This window comes from Antechinus flavipes, chromosome 2 (assembly GCF_016432865.1).
Source record: "Antechinus flavipes isolate AdamAnt ecotype Samford, QLD, Australia chromosome 2, AdamAnt_v2, whole genome shotgun sequence".
Lineage (NCBI taxonomy): Eukaryota > Metazoa > Chordata > Mammalia > Dasyuromorphia > Dasyuridae > Antechinus > Antechinus flavipes.
Window position 1 is genome coordinate 532,466,775 of NC_067399.1, and position 19,860 is coordinate 532,486,634.

General features: G+C 36.5%; 1 protein-coding gene across 1 annotated transcript in view; it reads left to right on the forward strand.

Annotated features, from left to right (window-relative positions):
* The window catches only part of CHRNA7 (cholinergic receptor nicotinic alpha 7 subunit), a 193,977-nt gene that overhangs the window by 159,905 nt on the left and 14,212 nt on the right, over positions 1 to 19,860 (forward strand). The window contains exons 6-9 of the mRNA XM_051980748.1: positions 1,876 to 2,043; positions 5,070 to 5,264; positions 8,310 to 8,396; positions 10,239 to 10,348. Coding sequence (XP_051836708.1) covers positions 1,876 to 2,043; positions 5,070 to 5,264; positions 8,310 to 8,396; positions 10,239 to 10,348 — 560 coding nt within the window. The remainder of the gene's footprint in view (positions 1 to 1,875; positions 2,044 to 5,069; positions 5,265 to 8,309; positions 8,397 to 10,238; positions 10,349 to 19,860) is intronic.

The following is a 19,860-nucleotide window of genomic DNA, read 5'->3' on the forward strand; positions in this document are numbered from 1 at the left end:
GCCCTGTCTACCCCCAAAATTTTCCTCATTAATCTTTACCAAAGGAAGGTTTGTTTTCATTAACTTTTTTTTAAAAAGAATTTTATTTCTTCCAATTACATGTAAAGATAGTTTTCAACATTCATTTTTATAAGATTTTGAATTCCAATTTTTTTCACAGGGTGCTTCAATGATGCAGTTGACAGAGCACTAGCCCTAGAGTTAGGAGGGTCTGAGTTCACACTTGATCTCAAACACTTACCACTGACTAACTGTGTGGCCCTGGACAAGTCACTTAACCCCAATTGGCTTGCAAAAAAAATTTTTTTTTCTACTCCTTTCCTCATGATTCATTTATTGTTCTTGGCTTTTCTTTCGGAAATTCAGACAGTTTCCAATAATTTTGGGGGGAGATTGAAATTGAGATAGTCTGCTGGTTTCTGCTTCACAAACTTCAAGGTCTCTTGTTTATTTATGCTGTAGTTTGTATAGCAGGTTTGGCTTATCAGCACTGGCTATTCTATAATCTGTCCCATGATGGCTTTTCTATTCTGTGCATGTGTTTCTTCTCTGTGCTTATTGGTAACAACTCCCAGTGTAAGGTCTTTGGAAGCATTATTCAGTCATCACCACTGGAGAAGAACATTGATTATTCAGCTGGATGGAACTATTTTAGATATAATTAGTTTTGGTTTCTCATGGGAATTTGACATGCTAATCCTAGTTCCCCCTTTTTTTTGGAGGAAGGAGTGGGAGTAGCATAAACTGATTGTCCAATTCCAACTCAAATTATGAATTGATTATCCCCTCAACCATCATTTTGTCCATTTTTCTGGCTCCAGGCAGGGCTACTTTTAAACCATTCCAGACAGGTGTCATTTCTTCTCCTAAAAGCCCTTAGGGAATGTCACTTGAGAACCAATTCTGTGTTTTAACAGCTCCTGCCAGGCAAAATTCTTATACCCATTCAAAAATCTCACCTTTTACAATTTAAGGCCATTGCATCTTATTTGTCCTTGTGGTATTTGGGCCAGTTGCAATGACCTTGGATATATTTCTAGCTAGAAAATTGATTTCTCAATATTTTCTCCCGAAGTCATATCTAACATGTCCCCAAAATCTTAGTGCAATTTTAAACAGTTAAAGTTTAAGTGATTAATGCTAAAAGATACACTAAAACTTTTGGGACTGTCTTTCAAAACTCTACTCATTATTTTTTGGGTCCTTTGGGATTTTCTCCAATTTCTTCTTGAATTTTGAAGCTTGCTGTTGCAAAAGAGAGTGATTGAATAGGCTTATATTGGTGAGGTGGTCATTGTTCGGATAAATGCCTGATCTCTGATCTTATTATCTGCAGAAGATGTTCTGGGAACATTTGATTTGAATAAAGTTGAGTCATCCCCAACTGAATCTAAAAATATAGAAATACAATAAAGTGTTTTTGCCTTAGAGATTTTAAAGAAAATAACAGTTCTCAAACGGGGAATTTTTCTATGTAGTCCTGTCTGGAGACAGGAGAATGGTTTGGATGGCTTATCAAGGCCCTCTGTCCTGAGAATCAGTGATTTGAACATCCACAGACTTCAGTCCTCAGACAGTCTGCTCTGTAAAGAGACTATTAACATCAGAAAGAAAATAAAAAAGGTTCAGCTTGTGAAGCATAGAATGAAGAGCTTTGTTAAAGGAGGGACCTTATAAATATTTTAACATGCCGCCCTCTAATCCATCTAGCAAGTTGGCAAACATTTAATTTCTTAAGGTACAAGTAATGGATCTTCTCTAAGGCTCTGAAGTTACATACCATTAAACCCATTGTTTTTTAGGACAAATTGCTCGACCTGAGTTGGGATAATGTAAATGCTGCCTTTCTCTTTGATCACACTTCAATCCATCTAGGCATATTCAAGAGCTCATGCTACATCGATGTGCGCTGGTTTCCCTTTGATGTACAGCAGTGCAAACTGAAGTTTGGGTCGTGGTCCTATGGAGGATGGTCTCTGGATTTACAGATGCAAGAAGCAGACATCTCTGGCTATATCTCAAATGGAGAATGGGACCTAGTTGGTAAGCCCCTCATGTTTATTAGTGTAGACAATGTAATTAATTCACAGTGCAAATACTGAAGAATAGTATATTCTCATTCATGCTGATCTGAAAATTGGTGCAAACAATAATGCAATCAGTGTTTGTGAAGGGCCTGGCATATTGTGGGTACTTAGACCCAGGACTTATCCTCAAGGATGCTCTCTCCTTTCTAGTTCATTCTTCAGACTGCTGCCAGATTAACATTCCTAAAGCTTGACTCTGGTCATATTGCTTCCCTATTTCAGTGACTCCTTCTTATCCCTAGGATCAACTACATTTTTCCTGTCATTCAAGGCCCCTTATAATTGGAGTCTAACTAAACTTTTTAGATTTGTTTCTCATTTCTCCTTTTCATGCAGTTTATAATTGGATAACATGTCATTCCATGTGCAGCTTTCTGAATGTCACTTAAATGTCAACATCCGTGCATGGAATATTCTCCCTTTTTACCTCCACCTCCTTTTGAAATCCTAGGTACAGTCAAGAAACAGGTCAAGTACTACCCCATCATCCATGAACCCTTTATTCCTTGGTGCTTCCTACCCCCAACTTATATTACATTTCCTTTGTGTATCTTTTGTATTCCCTTGTTTTGTGTATATGCTTTACTTACTGCCCTGCTTCAAGGCAGCGAGGTGATCCAGTGGATCGAGTGCTGGGTCTGGAGTCAGGAAGTTCTGAACTCCAAATCCCACTTTAGAAATTTACTAGCGAGCCACTTAACCTCTACCTGCCTTAATCCGGCAGAGAAGGAAATGACAAGCCATGTCAGTGTTTTTGCCTAGAAAATCCCCCGGACAGTAGGGTCCATGGGGTCAGGGAAGGATATCACTGAACAACAAAGCTCTCCCTCTGCCCCACTACCTTGTGGATTCCTTGAGGGCGTGACTCTTTAGCTTTGGTCTTTGGCTCTCTAGCTCTTATTACAATGCCTGGGGCAAAGTCTGTACTTAATACATTCTTTGAATGAACCAGAATCTTACCATCTAATCAGAGACACAGATATGAACAAACCAGAAAACATTTTAAAATCATGATATGAGTTATGTGATTAGATGGTCAAGGAAGGATTATTAGGAGGTGGGTTTAGTTATGGAAAAGTAAAGACAAATATGGAGCTGGAAGTTTAGTCTTTGGCTACAGAAGGGGAAGAACAAAGCCATTTCATGATGGGGAGCAGAGTGAGTGAACTCACAAAGGCAGGAATGAACAGACTGAATGTAAGGGATTAGAACAATGTTCACAGCTTACTGCGATTACTGGCACATAGTGGGCTCTTAATTAATGTTTGTTGATTCCTAGTTTGACATCAGTTGGTTAGTGGATAGGATTAGAAATTTAGAACTAGATAGAACTTTAGAAATCATCCAATCCAATCTACTACCTTTTTATTGAGTATTAGGAGGCTAAGAGACTTGCCTAGTGTCATAGCCAGTAAATGAGAAAGGGTTTGACTTCAGTTGTTCCTGAAACCCTGTCCATTACTCTACCTGGGGCCATGCCATCTTCCCATAAAGTTACATCGATTTCTGAAGTCCCAAATGGTAGGCTGATGACGTTGGATTTGATCTGACAGATGAATTGTGCATAAGGGTAAAAGGACAAAAATGTTGTATTAAATTATTGTTCTGTCAGGATGTATGGCACAGAGTGAGGAGGGGACAGAGGAGAGTTGGGGTCTGGTTAGTGGCTAGGATGCTATTGCAGCCATCACTGATTTAGACATGAAAGGGACCTCAGAACCTCATCCAGTTTCCCGATTTTACAAAGGAGAAGCTGAGACCCAGAGAGGTCACACAAGGCTGGGACTCAAATTTGGTTTATCTTGAAATATTCTTCCTACTCTACCATACTTCTTGCCCAGGTAGGATGGGATAAGGACATGAATTTAGAGATAAGGAGGAAGGGCTAGATTAAGGAAGGAAAGAAGGGAGAAAAGAGGGAAGGAAGAATTTGGTAATTCATTAGATAAAGATAGGATTGAAGGAAGGAAGGAAGCAGAATGAAGAAGAGAGGGAAGTTAAAGGTAAAGGGTTGAAAGCCTTGAAAATCTTAGAATGGTGGTGATGTGTTAATAGAAAATGGAAAGTTGAAAATGGAAATTAATTGAGAGAGGAAATTCAGTTTTAGATAAGATTTTACATTTTCCTCAAAGCTAAATAAGCCCTGTAAATTGCTACTTACACCTTAAATCCACTGGAATTGAAAAGCATGTATATGTTATTCATTTTCTACTTTCTCCCCCTTGGAGAGGATTGGAAGCAGGATTAGAAGAAAGAATCATAGGGTCATAGGTTTAGATTTGGAAGAAACACTAAATGTTATCTACTTTAACCTCCTCATTTTACAGACAAGGAAACTGAGGTCAAGAGAGAGTAGGCAAGTTAGTTACAAAGGTAACAAAAGAGGCAAAGTCAAAATTTGAACTCAGGTTATCAATTGAAATTAAGATGGAATCAAAAAGAGAGCAAGCATTTTTCTTTTGAGCTTCTAAATGTCTGTGCTATTTTTGGTTCTTTGGTTTTTGCCTTTCACCAAAAGCATTAGAAATTGTATGATTAATAGATATCTGGCTCTCGTTCAAATAGCTGATGGAGTTATTCCTCTTCATTCATTTGCAATTTTTTTCTCCTCAAAAAGCAACTCTCCATTTATAAAAGATGCAGGGTATTATTAATGGGAATGAGAGCAACAGCTTACAAATGTGGGTGATGGTGTGCATATATGAATTTAAGGGAACTAAAATTTAAGATGGAGTACAAATGGCAAAGTATATTTACTGAGGTTTGGACCAGGATAGTAGGAAGAGAGAAAAATAATTTTTTTGGAGTCTACCAATCTGTTGCTCTTGGTTTTATTTTTGTATTTTTAAAGTGTAACTAAGGGAAAATAGGAGTAGAAAGAAATGTTTTTTTCTCAAGAATAAGATATCAAAAAAACCCAAATGTTAGAAATAGCACAAAATGATTTTAATAAGTTATTATTTTTCCTTCTTTTCCACCTAGAAATTCCTGGAAAGCGGAGTGAGAGGTTTTATGATTGCTGTAAAGAACCATACCCAGATGTAACATTCACCGTGACCATGAGACGCAGGACACTCTATTATGGCCTTAATCTTCTCATCCCATGCGTGCTGATATCTGCACTTGCCTTATTAGTGTTTTTGCTTCCTGCAGACTCAGGAGAGAAAATTTCACTTGGTAAATACCATGAATATATTGGAAGGGGGAATTCTCAAGCCAGGAAAATATCTAGGAGGGGATAATAGCTTTGTCAGAGATGCAGGACTCTTGCTGGTCAGGAAAGAGGCAGCATACTGCTTTGTTTAAATTAAGAGCGAATTCACTATTTCAACCATAAAACTAACCCAATATACTATTGCACTAATTGTTATCATATACCTCCTACAGTACATAGTTTTGTGTCTGAGGGGCCCATTACTTGGTGTACTTCACTACCACAATGAGGTACAGTTAGGACGATGATTAAATCCTATATATATATGCCAAAGAATCATGAACTACCCAAGAGATACCTCTGAATGGTTAAAGATGCTGCTCCAGACTCCTTGTCCAGGGCCACACCAGAATGGAAATAAATATCCTAAGAGGGGCTGAACACTGAGAGAGGAGGTAGAAGAGTAATGGTACTTTTGACTGTGTGTTATTTCAGTGTTTCTCATCCTGTATGATAATCCTGTAATATGATACATATTATAATTATATATTATGTAAAAATATATAATTACAATTATAATGTTCCTCATGTTTTACCTTCAATTTTCTATCTTCCTGACTTTATATAGGCTCTCCCCCAGGCCTGAAATTTACTTGTTCCTCACTTCTACCTTTTTGAATACCTAGTTTCTTTCAAGGATCAGTTCAAGTATTATTTCCTGTATCCTCACAGTTGCTAGTATGCTTTTCCCAATTACTTTAAATTATTTTGTACATAGTTTGTATTTTTTGACCAGTATATATGTTGTCCTTCTTAATTGCCTTCCCATTTCCTACTCCCCAGTTTTTTGTTTGTTTGATTATTTTTGATTTGGTCTTACCCTTAGCACAGTTCCTGATTTAAATGCTTGTTGATTAAATAAATGAATTAATTGTGTCCAATCAAAAATCCTTTTCTTCATTATGTGATAATTGGAAAAGAAACAGTTATAGAATTAAGAAGTTATAAATGCTTTGATTGCTGTAAGATAAAGAGGAAAAAGTGTTTCAGAGCAACTTATAATTTATTCTTAAGGAGATGTCCTACACAGATCTGTACTTTATTTTTTGATACACTCCTGGGATGGTTGATTGATTTTATTAAAAATTTGTATTTTTATTCTATTTCATTCTATTACATATAGAGAACTTGTATCTGACTAAACAAAACAAAATATTATTGAGTTTGTCATTCTGGGTGAGGTTTTCTTTTTTAAACTCTCAGGGCTCCTATTCAACTTTCTAAGACTGTAGGTCACAGAGAAGGTACTAATCTTTATTAGGAGAGGAAGTTTCTTCATTGGGAGTTCTGTACACTGATAAAACTACAGTTAAAAAAACCGAAATTAAATGTTCTGATCCTTCTTCAAGGCCTCTCACTGGTGCAAAAGTAACCCTGAATATTTGGAGGCAGTGTCAGAGAAGTGAAAGTTCTTGCAGATCTACAAGTCTGGAAAGACTTGGTGGCTCAGGAACAAACTGTGTGCTTATCACTTACTAAATTCAGACAGGTTCAATTCCAAGTGAGCTACAGGGAGATTAATTTCTTGGCTATAGCAATTCACTCTCTGCTAAAGTATACAGGTTTGCAATCTGTATGGAAAAAATGAGGAATCATACTGACAAAATCATAGCCCCTTAAAATACTGAAGAATTATTGTTATTTTTGGAGAATGGTTTTCAACCTTACATGAGTTTTTTAAATAGACTTGTGTGAGATATTGGAGGAGATGGGTAATAGGAATTGTGCTTTCCTGGACATCTAACAAGAACTGAGAGAATTATGATGAGCTCTCTCCTGTTTACCTTGCACACCTGCAAATGACATTCTTCTAGAAGAGTTTTATAGAACATTCCATTTCCTGATTCCGAACATTTTCTTTGGCTGTTGATGGTATCCAGAATGCTTGCTCTTCTCACCTTTTGCCTTTTGGTTTCCCTGGCTTCCTTCAACTCCCATTTAAAATTACACTTTCTTCCTAATCCTCCTTAATTTTAGTGCCTTTGCTCTGTTGATTATTTCCTACCTAACCTTTATGTAGCTTGTTTGTACAACATTGTTTGTGTGTTGTGTCTCCCATTAAACTGTGCTTCTCTTTATATTCACTATGCTTAAAATAAAACCTGGCACATAGTGGATGCTTGATAAATGTTTATTGACTGACAGAAGTCAATCAATTCTTTGACAAAAGTATTTTGATAACTGTATTCCAATATAACAAATTTCCTTTATAACTTTTATATTTTATTTTATGCATGTGAAAACATTGTCATGAGGAGTCCATCAACTATTAACCAGGTGTTTATGACGCACAAAATATAAAGAATCATTAACATAAAGCAAATTTGTTAAAGTCACCAGAGAGCAGAAAATAATTGTGTAGAGCTAAGTTTTAACCAGATCAATAGAACACTCTTACTCTGGACCATTAGCCGGGGCATCCAAATGTCTTGATCATGATAAAATTTTCTTCATACTGGTGTTTTTTGTTAGAGGGATTTTTATAGACTTGGGATGTCTTAGAACTACAAATTTAAATTCTAACATTCCAGTGTAGCAGCAACAGTGCTTTTAAATTATCCTCTCCTGGCCTGAAAGAATAACTATGTCCCCTGAGGATATAACTTGTTTCCAGGGAGTGATTTAGTCCCTTTTGAGTATTGAGTCCAGTGGTAAGTCGCTTGCTAGGCCATTTTCAAATAGTGGAGGGTCTTTATGGTCATATAACACGGAAGGAAATTGGAGAGATTCCCAGTGAAGTAAATAAAGAAGGAAAAGAAATAGCTTGAATTTTTTTCCTGTAGCACTCTAAGGTTTTGAAAGCAGATTCCTCACAATAATTTTAAGAGGTAGGGAGTGTAGATTTTATCATTCTCATTTTTTTTTATAGGTGAGGAATCTGAAATTTAGAGAAAGTAGGTGACTCATTTAGGGTCAGAAGTTGGTATTCTAAAGGAGAAATAATGTTTTCAGTTCTTGGCAACACTTCTCACCTATTCTCTAATTCTGTACCATTTGTTTTGCTCTAGGAATAACGGTTTTGCTGTCTCTCACTGTCTTCATGCTGCTGGTGGCAGAAATCATGCCGGCAACGTCTGATTCAGTGCCATTAATAGGTAAAGCCAAAAATGCAAAGGCTGGTTCCAAAGACCCAGAGAGAGGGGATATCCCAGCTAGGAAGGGGGGCTTGAGAGAATTAGGCTTTACAAACAGGGAAAGCAGTGCTTCATAGTGGCGGGAGTCCTGGGCTTGGACACAAGACAAACACTGAGTTTCCTGCTCTTTGACACTTGTTAACTATGTGACTTTGGGCAAGCCACTTCATTACTATGTGTTCCAGGAAGCTCCCTTGGACTTTTCAATTCAATCATAGTTGTTAGTTTCCAAATATTCTTGTGGACTTTATGGACAAAAAGAAAAAGATCTAATAAAATGAAATTTGCCACTTTACTAAAATAACTGCAGTTACTTTTAATCCAGTAGACTTCTAAATAGATTTTAAGTTGTTGTTTGGGCATTTTTTCACTTGTGCCCCACTCTTTTTGAGCCCTTTGGAGTTTTCTTGGCAGAGACTGTAGAGTAATTTGGTATTTCCCTCTCCAGCTCATTTTACAGATGAAGAAATCAAGGCAAGGTGGATTAAGTGACTTGCCCAGGGTCATAAACTAGTAAGGGTCTGAGGTTGGGTCTGAACTCAGGAAGATGAGTTTTCCTGACTCCTGGCCCAGGGCTCCATGCATTGTAGTGCCATTAGCTGTCAAGTAACTATAGAAGAAGTAAGCTATTTGGTTATAGGCTCAAACTTGGGGAAGTTGGATCTTAGATTTGCAGCTTGAAAGAATTTTAGAGATTATTCATCCCAGATCTCTTATTATTTTGTAGATGAGGAAACTGAGGATCAGAAGTGTCTCATCACATTTATGTAGAAAATGGTGGAGTTGGTATATGAACCCAGGTCCCCTGACTTCCATTCTCTTCTCTTTTCACTGCACTACCTTATAATGCAGCCAAATAGGTTTTGTTATTTTATGTTCTTTCCACCTCATTCACTTCTCCTCTTCTAATTTCCATACTTCAAATATCTGTCTTTTGTAATGGTTCCCAAGCTGATATCTACCGAGTACTCTTCATGTCCCCCTTTCCTGGAGGGGATTCCCAAATTATGCAATAATAGTTGTAATAATAATAATAAAAACTCATTTTTATGTAAGTTCACATTTTGATTGATCACATCAATGCTGAGAGGTAGCTAATAATAATGATAGCTAGTATTTATATAGTGCTCTAAGGTTTGTGAAATGCTTTTATGTGTATGATCTCAGTTGTTCCTCTTAGCAACTCTATGAAGTAGGTGCAATTATATGCCCATTTCACACATGAGAAAACTGAAGGTAAGGGGATGGAGAGAGTGCAGGAAATGGAGTAAAAAAAATGCTGGTCCTAGATAATACCTTCCTGGCCCCAGACAAATCATTTAGCCTCAGTTTTCCCAACTGTAAATGAGGATGATTATAAACCTGTAATATTGTGATAATTAAATGTGAGGTATTATTTGTAAGGTGTGATATAAGTATTGATAGTTCAAGAATTATTATTCCCATTTCAATAGATGGATAGTAGAGAGGGATTTGACACCAGGTTTTCTGTGGCTGTCCAGGGTTCATTTCACTCATTAGATCTATTTTCCCTACAAAGTGTCTGACTAAGTAGAGTCTTCAAACAAGGACTAGCCTTACTCTGTATAGACCCACACCAGGGGACATATCAGCTCCTATCTACCAGGGACATGACACTTAGCAAGGTCATTGTTCCTCAGAATTTTTCCAGCTAATTGGGATTCCTTGCAGCATATGAAATAAAAACAGTGAAGTTCAGCCTGTTCTCTTTATAGTTGAAACAGATACTGAAGAATTATGCTGCTGACTTTCTATGGCTAAGTGGTTCTGTTCTCTCTGCAGCTCAGTATTTTGCCAGCACGATGATCATTGTTGGTTTTTCTGTTGTGGTGACGGTCATTGTTCTGCAGTATCATCACCATGATCCTGATGGAGGGAAAATGCCAAAATGGGTAAGTCAGAAGAACTCTTACCACCTGCATTCAGGCAGATTTCTACTTAAAAGCACAGAAATAGTATATACTGCTTTACATTTACATCCTGTCTGTCAGCAAGGACCTATTTATATTTCTGTATTTGATTTAATTATATGAGCTTTGATTATGAAGTTTTTTTTTTTTAAAATCACAAATAAGCCAGAGTATTTGCATTTGCATTTGGAAGAATATTGTTCTTCAGATTAATTTAATTTATATTCCTGGACTTAGAGATACAATCAATATATAGCTGAGCAAACAAGGAATGTGACTTGTCTGCTTCTTCCTCAAAGATTTTGCTTTAGTTTGAAGCACTGCATTCTTCATTCTTCCACCCTCAATGCTCGATTATTTCCTTATTGTTTCTCCCCATAGATTATCCCTCATACTTTGGGCTGATTTGCTACTAGTCTAAATTCATAATCCCTGTCTATACCTCTAAATTGATTGCTTTTGTAAACATTTAAATCTGGTCTTAACTGTTCTTAAACAATTTTTATTGATATTATTTGTTTTTACCTCTCCTTCATTCTCAGTGTATTTCTTCCTATTGCCCCACTCAGAAAACTGTCCTTTATAACAAAGAAAAAAACAAAAGAAGGGCAAGAAGCATTAGAACAAAGATAAACAACATAGCAGCTAAATCTGCTGGTGTATGCTGTATTCTGCACCTATAGAGCAAAGATGCTTAATCTTTGCTGGCTCTAGGAGCCTTTTGGCAATTGAATGAAGCTTGAAAATTTCTTTTCAGAACAGTGTTTTTAAAAGCATAACCTAAAACATGTAGGATCACAAAGGAAACTCGTTATGTTGAAATGCAGTTATCAAAATATTAGAAAAAATAAAGTTCACAGACTCCAGACCCAGAGGTAGATGTCACTTGAATGGAATTTTGAAGGAAACAAGGGGATTCTACTAGGAGTAGAAGTTAATTCCAGGCATAAGAGACAGTCAGTATAAAGGGGTAGAAATGGTATGTCTTGGGTGAGGAACAACATCACACCAAACAGTTCTTGCTGTTGTCACATTGTTCAAAGAAGGGAAGTAATCTACAAAATAAAGTTAGAAAAGCAGCATATGGTGAGGTTTGAAGGATATTAAAAACTAAAGAAAAGCTCTGAGTTGTACTAGGGAGCCACTGGAGTTTATATTGAATAGGAGAATGACATTGTCAGTTCTGGATATTAGAAATATCCCTTTGCCAGCTGTGTGAAGAATGATTGGCGAGGTGGGAGATGTAAGGCACAGAGACCATTTAGGAAGTTATTGTAATAATCCCTGCAAGAGGAGGTAAGTGTTTGCTTCTCTATATTTTTCATGTTTATCATTGTTTACAATACAGTGATATTCTAAATATTTGTAATATAATTAATTTGTATATCATAATTCATAAATATAAAATAATTTGTAAATAAACGATAATTTATTTAGCTATTTTCCAGCTGATAGGCATCTACTTGATTTCCAATTCTTTGCTACTTCAAAAAGTTCTCTAAATACTTTAGTGTATGTGAGACCTTTCAATTTTTTTGTCTCCTTGGTATATATGCCCAACAATGGGTTAGCCAGACAATTTACTCAATCATTTGTATTTCCTTGTTGCTTTGTTCCCCCACTCCCAGTATATTTTCAATATTGAAGTCCAGATAAAATTCTTATTCAGAATTAGAGAATTTCACAGTTGGAAGGGTCCTCAATAGGCATCTTGGCTAACTTGTATTGGAACAAGCATCTTTTGTATGATATACCAGGCAACATATCGTACGAGAGGCCATCCCAGCTTTGCTAGGAGACCCCCTCCCCTGTAGTGAATGAGGACTTCCAAGGAGGCTTAAATCTTTGAATCAGGAAGTCATAGTTGGAGTCTCAGATCTGCCTTTTGTTTGGTGATCCTGGGAAAGCTGCTGAACTTCTCTGGGCTGTGTATTTCTCATTTCCAAAACAAAGAGGTTGAATTAAATGGACTTTAAGGTCCCTTCTAGAATCAAAAGCCACATTATATCATTCTAGCAATGTTACCATTGCCCCCCAAAATCAAAATATGTTTTAGGGAGTTCTGTTTTGGAGTGTTCTTTGGGGCCAGTGTAGGATGACAACCACTATAATCTATATAGCATGACTCTATAATTATACCTCATTGTTGGGTTTTAGTTTTATTTTTACTTTAACCAAACAGTGAAATGGTATTGTTCAGTTTGATCACTTACTTAATAACTTTTGGCACTTCCAAAAATCAAATGTATTCTAATGCTTTGGAGATTCTCCTCCTATGAAAACGTTTTCTCAATATGCCATAGTCTTTGAAGGTGATTCCATAATAGGAATTACAAAACTCTGTCAAATAAGAGCAAACTCAATGGAATAAGTATATGGCCTCCCAAGGTGAGTACTCTGAACATTATGAACAAGATGAAGTTTTAACATTTTGAACAAGGAAAAACTTTAGTTGGGATCTCTAAGTTCTCCTCTTAAAAAAGACAAAAAACAAAAAACAAAAACCTCATTACATGACTGTAATATTTTATTTAGTACAACTTCCTCATGGAAGCTCTGGGTGGTGCTCCCCGTCTGGGAACACTTCAGGAAGCTGGTTGGTTTGCTTGTGCTCTTGGGAGCTTCGATACCCTTTGAGAGGTTACTTCTCTTTTGTTTTAGGCTTTTGTTTTAGTCTAGTCCTTTTAAAATTGTTCTTTAGTTTCCTGAAACTTATGGAGTGGTAGAAGTAGTTTGGGAGGAAAGGGGAGGATATTGTGAACTGCCTTGTTTTCCTCAGAAGTCCTTTCAACATTCTGTTATTACAAGTCTACTAGTGGTAGTTTAGTCACTCCCCTAATCACTGAGCTCTAGTGGCTCCCTATTACCTCTATAAATTTCTTTGACATTTAAAGTCCCTTATACCCTTATTCTTTTTTTATCTTCCCAACCTTATTGCAAACCACCTCTCCCCTATTTTCTGAAAATTACAATCAAATCAAATTGTCTTCTTACTATTCTTCATGCTTGACACTTGATTTCCCAACTCTGTGACTTTGTTGTGGTGCTTCCCCATGCGTGAAAAGCATTCTTTCCTCACCCTGACTCTTAAAATCTTTAGTTTTCTTAAGGTTAAGTTCAAACACCATCATCTACATGAAGACGTTTCCAATCTCTATCCCTGTTTGCTAGTGCTTTTCCTCTCAGAATCATCTGTTCTTTTACATATCTATACATACTGTTCTCCCCCAACAGACATGTATATCTTGTTTTCCCTGAGGAGATTGTTACCTCCTCCTTAAAGTATATCCCCACTCCAATCTTCAATAATTCTCTATCTTCTGCTTCCTTCACTGATATCTATAGATGGTCTAACTCACTGTACCAGTAGGCCCTATTATTTCTTCAAGCTGTTTTCTGTAGCTCTCCCTGGCTCTGATCTAAAATTCTGAGATAATCTTAGGGTAGAGGTGGCTGACTCTGGAGCAACTGGGATTCAGAATTTATTCCTTCTACCCCTAGCAACCTCAAGGCAATTGCAAGATTCTTTGAGCTGATTTTAGAGTCCTAATGACATCTGAAAAACAGTTTGAGAACAAAAGGCCAGGCCTTGCCTTGTGAAAACACAGCCCATATAAACATGTTTGCTGCCTGATAGGGTTGAGTCTTCCTCTTGTTCCAACCTGCCTAGTTTTTTTTTTTTTTTTATCAATCCCTTTTCAAAAGCTATAAAATCTGGTTGTAGTTTGAGCCTTACTTTAATTAAATGCATGTGCTTTTCAGGCTATAGTCCACATTTGCTTTTCCATTTTTCTTGTCCATGTGTATCAGCGATAGCTCTTTAATGCCCTTTTCTTTGCTAGGAAATGGAAATGCTCTATATTCTATTATACAACTAAATATTCTATGCTTAGCTTGGTGGGCAGTTTTTAATGAGGTTATAGAAAGTGCTATGGCAGGCAGACATCACAGTGAGGACCTTAATCATCTCCAGGATCTTATGTTTTAGTATGGGTCTTGAATTCCAAAAGCCTTATTAACCAAATTTTCTCAATTGGGGTTTCATTTCCTGTCTAAATCCTATAATGTAGTTTGTGCCATAATTGTCCCCCTCCAGAGGTTAATGCTGCCACTCCATTTAATCAACCAGGCTTCTTAGTGCCCTCTACACTCCATTTACACGTGCCTTTGCACTTGGATGAGGATGGCCAAGGAGACCAGTCTGATGAGGTGGGGAACAGACATTCCCAGTGCTTGCCTGAGACCAGACACAAGTACAAGAAGAGTGTTGTCCTGACCAGTTATTATTTCATTTATTCTTTAATTTATCTGTCTATTCATCTATCCATCTCTTTTTTTCTCTCTCTCCATTTATTTCTGTCCATCCATCTATTATTATTATTCCTTCCTTTCTTCCTTCCTTCCTTCCTTCCTTCCTTCCTTCCTTCCTTCCTTCCTTCCTTCCTTCCTTCCTTCCTTCCTTCCTTCCTTCCTTCCTTCCTGTTTTCCCTTCCTTTCTTTCATTTCTTTATATATAAACACTTACTTGATCTTACTCTCACTTCTACTCTACTTAGACTAGTCTCCTTACTTTGTGGTAAAGTGAGAAGAGCACTGCTTCTAGAATCAGTGGCAGTTCAAGTTTTACCTCCGATGCTTCTCTTCTCTGGGATTTTATGCAAGTCATTTAAGACTTCTGAGTCTTAATTTCCTCATCTGAAAATTGAGAGCATTAAACTAAGTGGCTCTGAGGTTCACTTTAGCTCTAGATCAGAAGTTATTATCATAGGGTCTGTAACTTTAAAAAGTATATTTTGACAACTATATTTCAACAAATTAGGGATAACTGGGGGCACAGTGGATAGAACACTGAGCCTGGAATAGAGAAGACCTATTTTTCTTTTTTTTTTTTTTTTTTTTTATAATAAATTTTATTTTATTTAATAATAACTTCGCATTGACAGAATCCATGCCAGGATAATTTCTACACGACATTATCCCTTGCAATCACTTATGTTTCGTTTTTTCCCCTCCCTCCCTCCTCCCCCCCCCCCCCCAGGATGGCAAGCAGTCTTATATATGCTAAACATGTTGCAGTATATCCTAGATACAATACATATTTGCAGAACCAAACAGTTCTCTTGTTGCACAGGGAGAATTGGATTCAGAAGGTAAAAATAACTCGGGAAGAAAATCAAAAATGCAAATAGTTTACATTCATTTCCCAGTATTCCTTCTTTGGGTGTAGCTGTTTCTGTCCATCATTTCTCCAATGAAACTCAGTTAAGTCTCTTTGTCAGAGAAATCCACTTCCATCAGAATACATCCTCATACAATATCGTTGTCGAAGTGTATAATGATCTCCTGGTTCTGCTCATCTCACTTAGCATCAGTCCATGTAGGTCTCTCCAAGCCTCTCTGTATTCATCCTGCTGGTCATTCCTTACAGAGCAATAATATTCCATAACATTCATATACCACAATTTACCCAGCCATTCTCCAATTGATGGGCATCCATTCATTTTCCAGTTTCTAGCCACTACGAACAGGGCTGCTACAAACATTTTGGCACATACAGGTCCCCTTCCCTTTTTTAGTATCTCTTTGGGGTATAAGCCCAATAGAAACACTGTTGGATCAAAGGGTATGCACAGTTTGATAACTTTTTGGGCATAATTCCAGATCGCTCTCCAGAATGGCTGGATTCGTTCACAACTCCACCAACAATGCATCAATGTCCCCGTTTTCCCGCATCCCCTCCAACATTCATCATTGTTTTTTCCTGTCATCTTAGCCAATCTGACAGGAGTGTAGTGATATCTCAGAGTTGTCTTAATTTGCATTTCTCTGATCAATAGTGATTTGGAACACTCTTTCATGTGAGTGGTAATAGTTTCAATTTCTTCATCTGAAAATTGTCTGTTCATATCCTTTGACCATTTATCAATTGGAGAATGGCTTGATTTTTTATAAATTTGAGTCAGTTCTCTATATATTTTGGAAATGAGGCCTTTATCAGAACCTTTAATTGTAAAGATGTTTTCCCAGTTAGTTACTTCCCTACTAATCTTGTTTGCATTCGTTCTGTTTGTACAAAGGCTTTTTAATTTGATATAATCAAAATTTTCTATTTTGTGATTGGTAATGGTCTCTAGTTCATCTTTGGTCACAAATTTCTTTCTCCTCCACAAGTCTGAGAGATAAACTATCCTATGTTCCTCTAATTTATTTATAATCTCGTTCTTTATGCCTAGGTCATGGACCCATTTTGATCTTATCTTGGTATGTGGTGTTAAGTGTGGGTCCTTGCCTAATTTCTGCCATACTAATTTCCAGTTATCCCAGCAGTTTTTATCAAATAATGAAATCTTATCCCAAAATTTAGAATCTTTGGGTTTGTCAAACACTAGATTGCTATAGTTGACTATTCTGTCTTGTGAACCTAACCTTTTCCACTGATCAACTAATCTATTTCTAAGCCAATACCAGATGGTTTTGGTGACTGCTGCTTTATAATATAATTTTAGATCAGGTACAGCTAGACCACCTTCATTTGATTTTTTTTTCATTAATTCCCTTGAGATTCTCGACTTTTTATTGTTCCATATGAATTTTGTTGTTATTTTTTCTAAATCATTAAAATATTTTCTTGGAAGTCTGATTGGTGTAGCACTAAATAAATAGATTAGTTTAGGGAGTATTGTCATCTTTATTATATTTGCTCGGCCTATCCAAGAGCACTTAATATTTTTCCAATTATTTAAGTCTGACTTTATTTGTGTGAAAACTTTTTTGTAATTTTGCTCATATAATTCCTGACTTTCCTTTGGTAGGTAGATTCCCAAATATTTTATGCTATCAACAGTTATTTTGAATGGAATTTCTCTTTGTATCTCTTGCTCTTGGATTTTGTTGGTGGTGTATAAGAATGCTGAGGATTTATGGGGATTTATTTTGTATCCTGCTACTTTGCTAAAATTATGAATTATTTCTAATAGCTTTTTAGTAGAATCTCTGGGGTTTTCTAGGTATACCATCATATCATCTGCAAAGAGTGATAGTTTGGTTTCCTCATTGCCTACTCTAATTCCTTTAATCTCTTTCTCGACTCTTATTGCAGAGGCCAGTGTTTCTAATACAATATTGAATAATAATGGTGATAGTGGGCAACCTTGCTTCACTCCAGATCTTACCGGGAAAGGTTCCAGTTTTTCCCCATTGCATATGATGCTTACTGAAGGTTTAAAATATATGCTCCTAACTATTTTAAGGAAAAGTCCTTTTATTCCTATGCTCTCAAGTGTTTTTATTAGGAATGGCTGTTGGATTTTATCAAATGCTTTTTCTGCATCTATTGAAATGATCATATGGTTTTTGTTTGGTTGGTTGTTGATATAGTCAATTATGTTAATAGTTTTCCTAATATTGAACCAGCCCTGCATTCCTGGTATAAATCCTACTTGGTCATAGTGTATTATCCTGGGGATGATTTTCTGTAATCTTTTTGCTAATATTTTATTTAAGATTTTAGCATCAATATTCATTAGGGAGATTGGTCTATAATTTTCTTTCTCTGTTTTCAGCCTACCTGGTTTAGGTATCAGTACCATATCTGTGTCATAAAAGGAGTTTGGTAGGACTCCTTCAATCCCTACTTCTTCAAATAGTTTATTTAGCATTGGAGTTAATTGATCTTTAAATGTTTGATAGAATTCAGATGTAAATCCATCTGGTCCTGGGGTTTTTTTCTTAGGGAGTTGATTGATAGTTTGTTCTATTTCTTTTTCTGAGATAGGAGTGTTTAGGATATTTACTTCTTCCTCTGTTAGTTTAGGTAAGCTATATTTTTGGAGGTATTCTTCTATTTCATTTAAGTTGTCGAATTTATTGGCGTAAAGTTGGGCAAAGTAACTCCTAATTATTGCTCTAATTTCCTCTTCGTTAGTGGTGAGTTCTCCCTTTTCATTTTTAAGACTAACAATTTGATTTTCCTCTTTCCTTTTTTTAATCAGATTTACTAAGGGTTTGTCTATTTTGTTGGTTTTTTCATAGAACCAACTCTTAGTTTTATTAATCAATTCAATAGTTTTTTTACTTTCAATTTTATTGATCTCTCCTTTTATTTTTTGAATTTCAAGTTTAGTGTTTGATTGGGGGTTTTTAATTTGTTCCTTTTCTAGCATTTTTAGTTGCAAGCCCAATTCATTGACCTTCTCTTTCTCTATTTTATACAAATAGGCCTCTAGAGATATGAGATTTCCCCTTATTACCGCTTTGGCTGCATCCCATACATTTTGGTATGATGTCTCATTATTATCATTTTCTTGGATGAAGTTATTAATTATGTCTATAATTTGCTGTTTCACCCAATCATTCTTTAGTATGAGATTATTTAGTTTCCAATTATTTTTTGGTCTACTTTCCTGTGGCTTTTTATTGAATGTAATTTTCAATGCATCATGGTCTGAAAAGGATGCATTCACTATTTCTGCCTTACTGCATTTGAGTTTGAGGTTTTTATGTCCTAATATATGATCAATTTTTGTATAAGTTCCATGAACTGCTGAAAAGAAGGTGTACTCCTTTCTGTCCCCATTACATTTTCTCCAGAGATCTATCATATCTAATTTTTCTAGTATTCTATTTATCTCTTTGACTTCTTTCTTATTTATTTTGTGGTTTGATTTATCTAATTCTGAGAGTGCAAGGTTGAGATCTCCCACTATTATAGTTTTACTGTCTATTTCTTCTTGCAGCTCTCTTAATTTCTCTTTTAGGAATTTAGATGCTACACTACTTGGTGCATATATATTTAATATAGATACTTCTTCATTATTCATTCTACCCTTTAGCAAGATATAGTGCCCTTCCTTATCTCTTTTGATTAGATCAATTTTTGCTTTAGCTTGATCTGAGATCAGGATGGCTACCCCTGCTTTTTTGGCTTCACCTGAAGCATAGTAGATTTTGCTCCAACCTTTTACCTTTAACCTGCATGTATCACCCCGCTTCAGGTGTGTTTCCTGTATACAACATATTGTAGGATTCTGGCTTTTAATCCATTCTGCTAACCGCTTCCTCTTTATAGAGGAGTTTACCCCGTTCACATTTATGGTTAAAATGACCAATTCTGTATTACTTGCCATCTTGTTAACCCCGGTTTATGCTTTTCTCCCTTCTTACTCCCTTACCCCCTCCCTTCCCCCCCTTCCCAGTATTAAGCTTGTGAGCTCCCCTTGCTTCTCACAGCCCTCCCTTTTTCAGTATCCCTCCCCCCCTTAGAGTTCCCCCCCCCAACTTGCCCCTTTCCCTCCCAGTTACCGTATTCCCTTCCACTTAGCTTATTCCTTCCTTTTTCACTTTTCCCTTCTCACTTTTCAATGAGGTGGGAGAAGTTTCACCATAGATTGAATATGTCTAAAATTCTTCTCTTAATGCCAATTCTGAAAGCAGTAAAATACTCACTATTTTCATTCCTCTCCATTCTTTCTCTCAGATATACTAGGTTTTCTTTG